Genomic DNA, 10,691 nt, shown 5'->3' on the forward strand with positions numbered 1-10,691 from the left:
AAACACAATTTCACTGGTGTTTCCAATAATTAAGAAATGCGATTAAAATCCCACGTGAATAAGTTTGTTTACACGATTGTCATGTTGGATTTGAGTTTCTTAACCCACATGCAGGTTCACACATAAAGCTGGAGGATCTTTGATTCAGTGATGATTTATTAATAGAATATGTTGACAATGATATTCTTCAGATTTGCACTCTGGGAAACGGGAAAGGCTGGCCGGCTCAGGTTTGTCTCTTAGACAGAGGTGGGCACTGAGGGAGAGGCTCGGATCCAGGAAAGGTAACAGGAGGAGAGCAGCAGGAAGTGGTCCAGTGTTGAGGAAAATGTAATATTCTTATAGCTAATCTTAATTTAGAATAGGTTTGTGTTAAGGATGTAATCTAAATAACTATGGGTAGGTATTTTTTGAACTTACATAAACACTACAGACAAGAGTTAGGTCTGCAAGGGAGACGGTTTGCTATCAGAGGGAAACGAGACCATAAATTTAATTCTCCTACATAGGCATCTCCCAGGGAAGCAGTAAAATAAGAGACATGACTCAGGGCTGGAAAGGTGGTTAAGATAATAACACACAATATTTATAATCATAACCTAATTTGTAGGATATTTTTCTTAGTTATTAACAGCATGCAAAACATGCCACATCCAACAACTTCCTATTGTCTTTGTCATTTTCGGCAGTAGAAACATCTGGTTGTAGATTATGTGACTCCTGTGATCCGAAAAAAAATGTTTTCACTGCAGCTCTGTGAAATATACTAATGTTGGTGCAGGTGAAAAACCGCCTTGACCTATATGGGAGAAAATTACTGCCATAAGTCAAGAACTTATATTTGAAAGCAGGATTTTATCTCTCTGCTCTCTTTCAAATATTCTCTGTTCTCCCTCAGATTTTCTCTTTGCACGGATAAAATCTGCCCTGGGATACATCTCTGCTCGCAGTTCAACGAGTATCATCACCTAGCAACCATTCCAGCCAATGGAAAATAAAGATGCTTGGTTTTTAACACTACAACACTTTTGTCTGTCATCTCCAGTTTTTAACAGTGATATTCAAAACCCAAATCAGTACAGATCAAAAATAAATCCAAAAAACAGGATTTAGTACGTAAAACAGTCTGGGAGAAATGATGGCATAACAGAAAAATGACAGAGTGGCTAAGTTTGTTCAGAAATCTCTTCGCTGACACCAGTAGAAAAATAAATAAATGAAGAAAAACAGATCCAGAACATGGGATCCAGAACCTGAGTCCAGAACCTGGAATCCAGATCCTGAGTCCAGGGTCTCATCTGGGCTGTGAGAGCGTAGAGCAGATCTGGTTCTGGTTTCTGCTGACAGGAGACTCTAGTAGGTTGAGTCATGAGAAACTTTCAATATTAATTTTTTCTTCTTCAGAAAAAAATAATATTGAAAGTTTCAGAGAGCCGAGAAGTTTGTTCCAGATTGAGGAGGAATCTACTCTCAGGGTTTCAGGTTTTTATTGAAATAAAACTCAGAATTTTTGAAATATTCTGTAATATTCCCTTTTCAAAGTTTTATATGATTTTCCGTTTTAAATCAAAGAGAAGAAAATCACCTCCATCTTTACTCCATCATCTCCTCTCCTCCTTGAATCTGTGAAACAAAAAGTTTTATTAGGAGAAAATGTCTGAAGTCCAGAGAAGATTGAAGAAAAACATGAAATCATGTCAAACAACAAAACCTTTCAGTCAGATGGATTCAGCTGAAAATGCAAACATGATTTAATGGAGTTAAATAAAGAGAGAATCATAAGGTGGAGAATAACGGGAAACATGTTAAAGTGAGCCACTATTTTATGTTGATCTTGAATTCTTAATTCCCTTGTAGGCAGACAGAATAAAGTTTGGTTTAGTCCGTCGGCTTCCTGTGGTTCCTTGAACTGAGTGCTGGTGTTAGTTGATGTCTCACCTCTCAGAGATCGTCTCCTGCAGGAAACCAGCAGAGCTGCAGAGACCAGAACCACCATGGCAGCCAGAGTCACACCAACGATCACAGGAACATCTGCAGAGGGACAACAAGCTGGTTCACACTGACACCTGCTGGTGGATCACGGTACAGGTTCAACAGACTCATAATGAATTAGTTTGTGAAGTTTCTCTGTAGAAATGTTTCATCCAGATCAAAGCTGTCTGACAGTAACATGAAAACACAGCTTTGTTCTGATGTTTTTAAAGATTTTAATCATTTTTAAGTTTCTTTCTGAACATTAAAACATCTGTAGAAAATTATTTTCACTTCAAAAGATAAACAAACGTCCAGATGCTGCATCAGCTCAGAAGGTAAACAGGAGATTCATAGATATTATTTATTACTCACAGAGACTGGAAGGGAGCTGAGATGCTGCAGGAGTGAAACTTGCTGTTGGAGTGGAGGCTGATGAGACGACTGCTGGAAAATAACAAACTAGACTCAAGATTGGTGCTGAACAAATCTGCATAATAAAAACTCAGATGGGTTTAAGATATGACATGAGGCCATGTACACACTACCACCATTACAATATTAGGGACATTTTAACACCAGTAAAAACTCACCAGTTCTGACCGTGACATGAAAATCTCTGTGTGAACTTATCGAACCATTTCCATCCAGTTTACACTGGTACCATCCGGAGTCAGTCTGGATCAGCTGTGTGATGGTCACCATCAGAACTGTTCCTGACTTTTGTTCTGCATATTCCATCTTGTATCTGCTGCTTTCAGCTCTGACTCCATCAGTCTGAACCAGAACTTCATCTGCTCCACATCCTCCTCTGCAGAAGGATTTGTTTCTTCCCCAGAAACCAAAGGAACAGACGACTGTCAGAGAGCTGCCAGCGTCTTTATACAGGTGATGATCTTTGCTTCCATCCAGCAGAGCTGTTAGAATAATCATCAGTTACTTTCTGATCTCAGCATGATGCAGTCTGATCACATTAACCCAGTTTCACACTGGGAGCTGCCCAGTTCAACCAGTCTGAGGATGGAAGAGTTAAACCAGCAGAAACTGGAAGAGAAAAACTTCCTCATTCCTTCAGTTAAACATTAATAAACATTAATAACTAATAATTAGTTAATAATGAAACTCAGAAACCTTCAGCTGATTTTCACAACTCAGAATATTTTACGGATTCTTTTTAGGTTTGATGAAAACATTTAGAAAGCTGCCGATTCTCCTGATCCAACCTTCTGCTGGCTGAAGTTTCCAGTCTAACCTCAGAGTTGGTGACCTCACTTCCTGATAATCTGACATGCTTCCATGTAGAGAATGGCAAACCATGGACTGAATCAGTCCACCCATCAACATATGCTTTCTTATAATTAGTTTTATGCTGAACATAATGCATTATGTCTGATTCTCTGACATAATGAACTTTGAGCCTCTTGGTGTCTGAGCTTCATGTTGTGTAGAAGACTCTGCTGGTGTTTGAGACAGAAAAGATGTTTGCTTGGATTCATTTTCTTTGAGTTTAGTCATGTTTCATTTTGTGCATGTTATGATTTTCTCATATCTGGCTCACTGAAAGGTTTGCCAGTTCTGGCATTTATGGTAAAACTTTCATGGTTCTGCACATACAAACAGATAAATATCAAATTGAATCACGGATTCATTCATCCATCTTTATGCTGATGACATTCGGTGGTTTAAAGGTGTTTTCCTTCTTTCTGATTTATTTTTTGTATGTTTGTTACATTTAAATATCAGTCACAAAAACCCACAAGTAAACACAGAGTGCAGCATTTAAATGGAGGTGCTTACTATTAAGGAAGAAAAAAAAAGTTAAATACATTAAATACTGCTTTTATATTATTTTATTGTTTTTAGTATTATTTTTCTGGTTACACGATCCACCAAACCAAACCAAATGCTTGGTCCACATTAGCAGCTCCGCCAGCATGGCTGCTGGCAGAGACCGCATCCACCTGAAGGGAGGAGGAGACGACGCCGCGGCCGTTCCCATAGCAACCACTGCTGCTGGAGATCCTGACCTCTGGAGGTCGTTCTCCTCCAATCACCTGAAGAACAGAAGATGAAAACCATAAAAACTCCTACATGTTCTGAGGTTTGTCGTCCAAAACTGACTCAGAAGAGCAGCTACAATAAGCTAAATCAAAAACAGGTGTTCTTATTTTAAACTCTTCCTCTTCTTCTGAAATTCCAAGGAAATAAAAGAACTCAAAGAAAACAGAAGCAGAAGATTTCCATGCTGAAGTGATCTCAGACTGGTTTGATTCTCAGACATCGGTGAGCTGTGAAAGCTTTGCACTTCCTCCGAAACCTCCAGCTCTTCTCACTGTTCACACATCCTCACTCCTCTCTGAATATTTCAGCTCAGCCGCTCCAGGTTAGGAGGAGGAAAAACTCATGAATTAAATATGTTCAAAGTCAGAATATTAATGGTGAATCCCACCAGGAAAGAGCTTCGGTTTGATTGTTTGGTCTGGACCAAAAACAGATTATTTATTTTGTTTGGTGCGGTTTGCTTCACATTGAGGCTTTTGCAAGCGGACTATAATTTGTAAACAAAGCCATGTGGGTGGTGATCATTGCTCCCATTGGTCAGGAATGATGGGGGTGGGGCAAAGCACACACCTGGAAAGAAAACAAACATGGATGTTTGTGGTCATTAATGCAGTTATTAAAACCACAATACCATTTTAAATGTGAAAACGATAAACAGGTTTCACGACAGGATCTCTCCGACTCTGGAATGGAAATGAGATTCTCTGTCCTGACCCACAACTTTCTGGTAGCAACACTGATGAGCAGAAAACGGCGGATCAGGAATGATTTCAGTCCAATCAGTGAACACAGTAGAACTGTTAGCAACATCGAAAGCTCATTATTACATGATATGGTGGCTCATAAAGTCCAAAAAAATAGACGTTTATTTCCTTTAGTTGGTCCAGTATTCGCATCCGAAGCGAACCGATCCAGAGTTCAGGAAGTCAGTCTGGGTTTGGCTGTGTGGTCCACATCAGGGATCATCTGAGTGCTTTCACACCTGGACCATCGTTTCCCCAGGCCAACGGGGGAAACAAACTCTGGTCCATTTAAAGCCGACCAGCTGTGTCAGTCATGAACACACCATGTCTGATGTTACATCACATCACAACTTCTATTATCTGATCGCTGCCTTAGATTCTATGGACAACATGAAAACTAAAAATATCAGTGGCCCAATAATAAGATAACTTTATCTCACATTTCGCCATAAGAAGTCTAATTCTGAATCTCAGTCACTTTGTGATCATTTATTGATAATTATGTGACCGGTTGAGTCAGATAAGACGGTGAATCTGTCATTGATGGTCAGCTGATCTGTTTAACATGAACAATAATAAGAGATGGTGATTCCATGGAAAAACACACACCCGGTCCTGATGCAGCCGAACGCTGTGAATTAAAATATCCCCACACTATTCAGAAGTGTAAAACAGGCTTTCCATATTTAGACCTACTCCCTTCACCATCATACATGCAGGTGGGAAACTGAAGCCTTCCGTTGTGCTGATGTGTCTGCAGGTGCAGAGTCTGTTGTTTTCAGCTCCTGTTGGTTTGGTGTTTGTGCTGTGTCAGCAGATTTCCACAGACCTACACCCTTCATGGCCCTCTCTGACCTCCGTTATGGAGGGTTTCTCAAGAAGATTTGAATTTAATATCTTTAGTTAGTTTCTGAAGCAGACTGACACTTTCAGCTCAGTGCCAGTAGTTCCCTCTGTTTGGACGAGAAAAAACCCATTTCAGAACAGGTTGAGAGTTGACATGTAAGAATTCACATCAAACCAAAAACTTCTTGAAAACTTCTTAGACATTCGTTTAACTGAGAAACAAAAATCTATTTGGTTTGTCATCAGGATGACATATGGGTCATTTAACAGCTTTAAAGACGCTTGCTGTTATTTTAAAACCAAAGTCAGAATAATCCAGATGTTGTGGCTGAAGTCGTTTCATCTGATACAGAATGAGCTTCACCCAGAAAACCTCTAATATATTTGGATCACAGTGTTAATGAGCCATAACCAGAGAAACAATCCTTCTCTCTGAAATGAAGTTAGCTTGAGAAAGTCAAAATGTTTTGGCTCAGAGAATGACGCAATAATTAAAAATACATATATCCTGCACAGTCTCTGATACTATAAACTAAACCAAGAGTCAAAATAGTTAAGAAAAATCTGCTGATCTGCAGTAAAGTTTAATAAACAGGAAAGTTTTATATAATCACTGCTAAAACATGAAGCAGCAGAACAGAATAAACATTAATTGGTGAGTTACTGGTCCCAGTAGGTGCTGAAAACCACGGCCATGTTCTCCCAGTTTAATCAGCTGACCTCAGGTGAACCCAGCAGTCACCTCCAGAAACCAGATCAGACATTTCCGTCAGCCGTGACGCCCTCTGCTGGCCATTCTGTATATGACGGATCAAATCAAGTCCAAGAAAATTTGTTGAATCTGATGATCATGTTCCTGATCTCGATGCATGTCAGATTAAATATAAGATAATTCCTTATGGTGCATCTCTGCTTGGACTTTATTGTTATAAATGCATGAACTTGTTTAGAGACGTAAAAACATATAAACATCTGATTTGGAGAACTTTAAAAAAAAATCTGGATTGATTAAGAAGAAAAACATTTTTAAATTAAAATGTATAAAATAATTTTAAAAAACATGTTAAATGTGATCATTTGAGGGAGTTGGGCAAATGTTATATAAATCTGACTTAACTCAAATCCTCTGTGAGCAGGAAGGTTCCAGTAGCAGTCAGTCTTTGGTGGAGTGTGAAAAGGCCTCTGACTGAAGCCTCGTGACTTGCTAACAGCTCAGCATCCAGAAGCAGTAACAATATTCCTCAGCAACATGTCCTGGATGACATCACCAGGTGTTGGCTAGCTCTGCTAATCCACCTCCTTTGCTTTAGCAGCTCCTCTTTAAACTTCTGTCTGGGCAGAGAGACGCTGGAGTCTGGGATAACGGTGAGACGCTGGAGTCTGGGATAACGGTGAAACGGAGTCTGGGATAACGGTGAAACGGAGTCTGGGATAACGGTGAGACGCTGGAGTCTGGGATAACGGTGAGACGCTGGAGTCTGGGATAACTATGAGACGCTGGAGTCTGGGATAACGGTGAGACACTGGAGTCTGGGATAACGATGAGACGCTGGAGTCTGGGATAACGGTGAGACACTGGAGTCTGGGATAACAATGAGACGCTGGAGTCTGGGATAACGGTGAGACGCTGGAGTCTGGGATAATGATGAGACGTTGGAGTCTGGGATAACGATGAGACGTTGGAGTCTGGAATAACGATGAGACGCTGCAGTCTGGGATAATGGTGAAACAGAGTCTGGGATAACCATGAGACGGAGTCTGGGATAACGGTGACAGTCAAACTTCCTCCTCCTCTATCTGCATCCATGAAGCCTCCATTTAAATGCCTCTGGAATTTGAGGTCAAAGGTCAGGTATCATTTGAGCTTTGGAGATGCTAACCAGATTTTTACAGTTATAGAAACGATACCTTTTTACCACCGATATGCATCATAACTATGTGGGAGTAAAATTAAAAGCAAAAATCCTTCAGGCTGCCCAGCATCCAGAATCAGAGGGAACCAAAGATTCAAAATATGAACTAAAGTCTAATAAAATCAATCCATCAGAACTGAAGTAACACAGGACCATGCTGCCACCACCAACTACCCAGTTCTCATGTCAAAGATCTGCTCTGTTTGTTCAAAGTTAAAGCCAACTGTGGCAGGCAGCAAGGGGTTAACAGTTGCCAGGATTAGCTGTGATACAGACAGAAGAAAAGGGGAGGGAAGTTCACGTCATGTTTAACCTTTGATTTAAAAAGCAAGACATGAGAAAAGAAGCAGCAGGAAATCCATTCATCATGACTGTTGCTCTGATCTGCTTCTTTTTCCTCTGTGAGTACGTTTTCTTTTCCTTTCTGACAGATTCAGATAAAGATCACAGAAGCGTCAATAAAACCACTTTCAGTGATCCGGGTTTGAGCAGATCCTCGTTTCTCTGCTCTGCAGAGAGGAGCAGCACAAACCGCTTTAATCAGTCTGAAGATTTTAATTTGAGATGAAACTGAACCGACGATAAATTAAATTAATCTGCAGCTGAACTCAGAATAATGTTAGAGTTACTTTTCGTTTTCGAATAAGAAGCCATAACTTCTCCTTTATGAAGGCGCGTATTTCAGATAAATGTTACTGAAATCATTTCCCGTTTCCCAAAAAACTGAAATTAAATTCAACAACTGAAAAAATGTTTTTTAAAACCTCGAAAAATGTTTCAGATGTTCTGATGATGTTTAAAACAACATGGAAGGATTTTATTCCTAACAGTCGAAAAGATTTGGCCTAAATTTCAAACTACGCTTTTTATCCGCAACACAAATATGAAAATTAAGTCAAAATGCTGGACAGCAAAGCAGAAACATTTATCAATAAATGCAGAAAGACCAAAAATTAGATAAAAATCAAAGTTAAAACTGATTTTAAAATATTTAAAATCAGCTGAAGAAGAACAGAATTCCCTCTGGATGTTGAAACTCCAGGATTTAAAGTTTAACAGAAAACAAGTTTTAAGGTTTTTTTTAAGTCGTCTGATGAAGAAATCCAGAATAAAGTTAGATATCAGTTCCAGACAGAAATATCTCCATTTCATCCGTTTCTACAATCAATAATTAACCTTCATGTTCACTTCGACTTCACGGCTTCAGCTCCTGTTATTAAAATATTCACCATTTTAAAACCAGATCAGCCCTGAAAGCTGCTGATTTATTCTAATGTTTATTAGAAACTCAGATTTTTAACAAAAATGAGACACTGTCAACATCCACTGCCTCCAAGTTCATCTGAAATGAACAAACTGTGGCAGGTTGGTCCAAAATGATCAAAGAAACGCTGCTAATCATGTTACAGGTAATTCTGACAAAATGTAAAAAAAAAATATTTAATTAAAAGAATGGAAATAATATTAAACTAGACAAATAAAAGCTGCTGAAATGCATCAAAATGCATCTTCACACATTAAAAAAATGTATTTCTATTATTAAGTGTAATAATTAAATTATCATTTAATTACATATTTGCTACATATTTTATTGCTACTTTGATGTAAAAATGTTAAGTATTAAACCTGCATGACGGAGAAACAAACGGACCCGTTTTTGATTTCTGACTCTGAAGCGATCAGCGACATGCTGCAGGGAAATGAACGTTTTTCTGGTTTGAACGTCTCCACCACTCATCGCTGCTTTCAGCTGAGGCTCACCACGTTTACCTGCAGGTCTGGATCTCCAGAACCGATCGGTTTGCCTGATCATCCCTGGACTTGTTGGATCTGAAGGTTCTGCTGGGACCCATCATATCGTATTGATTTGGTCCAAAACGTCGAGAAAACTTCCTCCCACTCTGCACCATGAACATGTTTTGTGTTTGTCATATTTCATGTAATGTTAATATGCTGTAGAGTGAAGCTCAGAAGTATTCATACTCCAGGTAGATTTTAGTCCAACTAAGAAGTTTGTTTCTGTTGTGAAAGGAGAAGCATCTCTCCACATGTAGATAAATAATCATTAGTATTATGTTTTTACTTGAAATGTATTAAATTTGTTAGAAATGATCTACAGTAGGTCCTTTAAAATCTTGTCCATTGCAGCAGCTTTCTGCTCATTTCCTCTGGTATTTATCTCTGATGAGGAGCTGCAGGGCTTTGAGCTGAAGCTGTTCTTGTCACCATAACTTTAAAAAAACACGACAGATGTGAGTTTTAGTCGCTTCCATTTCTGCTCATGAAAAACTGAACATCATTCGGGGTCCTTCTTGCTCTGCGTGGTTCAGGTTTCATTTCTTAAAGGAAACTTTGCTGCAGGTCGGAGAGAGTTCATGGGTAATTGAAGCAGATCTTGTGGTTTCTCTCAGCAGACACTGATCTTGTTTTTCTCTGCAGCTCTGCAGATCTCCAGCATTCCTGCTGCAGTGAACCAGTTTACTGGATCAGCAGGAGGAGATTTCTCAGGACATTGTGGCTCTTCTTTCCCTGGAACCAGGAAGATCTTCTGCAGGGAAAACTGTGAGGAAGGAAACGTTCTGATAGAAACCACAAAGAATTCAGCTGAAAACGGACGATACGGCATTGAATATGTCAAAGTTCATGGACCAAACATTTACAGCTTCTACGTGAAGATCTCAGGCCTGACTGAGTCTGACTCGGGTCGGTACAGATGTGGTTTGGGAGAATCCTCAGTGTCCTACCAGGATTTCACTCTCAGTGTTTCAGGATGTGAGTTTCTGCTCAAACGTTTTTACTCTGAAGTTTAACAGATTAATCTTCACATTAATGAACAGATTAACAGGCCTTCTGTCCCACATTCAGCTCCATTTCCTTCAGCTCTCATGAGCGTCTTGCTCCTGCTAAAGAAAAGCCTCCCCACAGCATGATTCTGCCGCCGCCCTGCTTCAGTATGGGTGTGGTGCCCTCAGGTGTCGGTGTTCTGCCGCACATCCAGACCAAAACAAAGCTGGTCTCCTCTGAACTGAACCTTCCTGCAGCTTTCTGCAGGTTCCTCCTGCATGAAACGGCTCACAGCTTTCAAACCGAAACTTTGCATCGGCAGAAACCCTGAAACTTGAACCGCACAAAAAAAATAAAATAAAATATATATATA

General features: G+C 39.7%; 2 protein-coding genes across 4 annotated transcripts in view; one reads left to right on the top strand and one right to left on the bottom strand.

Moving 5' to 3' along the window:
• Positions 1-3,833: 3,833 nt before the first annotated feature.
• The window catches only part of LOC107835114 (mucin-12-like), a 12,076-nt gene continuing 5,218 nt past the window's right edge, over positions 3,834-10,691 (bottom strand). The window contains exon 2 of one of the 2 annotated variants that reach the window (XM_016667371.1): positions 3,834-4,025. In XM_016667371.1, coding sequence (XP_016522857.1) covers positions 3,849-4,025 — 177 coding nt within the window. In that variant the 3' untranslated portion in view covers positions 3,834-3,848. Of the gene's footprint in view, positions 4,026-6,192; positions 7,450-10,691 lie in introns of those variants that run through there. The other variant, XM_016667370.1, reaches the window with a different exon arrangement.
• Positions 7,880-10,691, top strand: part of LOC103132402 (uncharacterized) — a 7,842-nt gene continuing 5,030 nt past the window's right edge. For both annotated transcript variants that reach the window (XM_007544207.2, XM_016667369.1), the window contains exons 1-2: positions 7,880-7,935; positions 9,974-10,306. In XM_007544207.2, the coding sequence (XP_007544269.1) occupies positions 7,902-7,935; positions 9,974-10,306 (367 nt within the window). In that variant the 5' untranslated portion in view covers positions 7,880-7,901. The remainder of the gene's footprint in view (positions 7,936-9,973; positions 10,307-10,691) is intronic.

The sequence above is a fragment of the Poecilia formosa genome, unplaced genomic scaffold (assembly GCF_000485575.1).
Source record: "Poecilia formosa unplaced genomic scaffold, Poecilia_formosa-5.1.2 Scaffold1032, whole genome shotgun sequence".
NCBI classification, from domain to species: Eukaryota; Metazoa; Chordata; class Actinopteri; order Cyprinodontiformes; family Poeciliidae; genus Poecilia; species Poecilia formosa.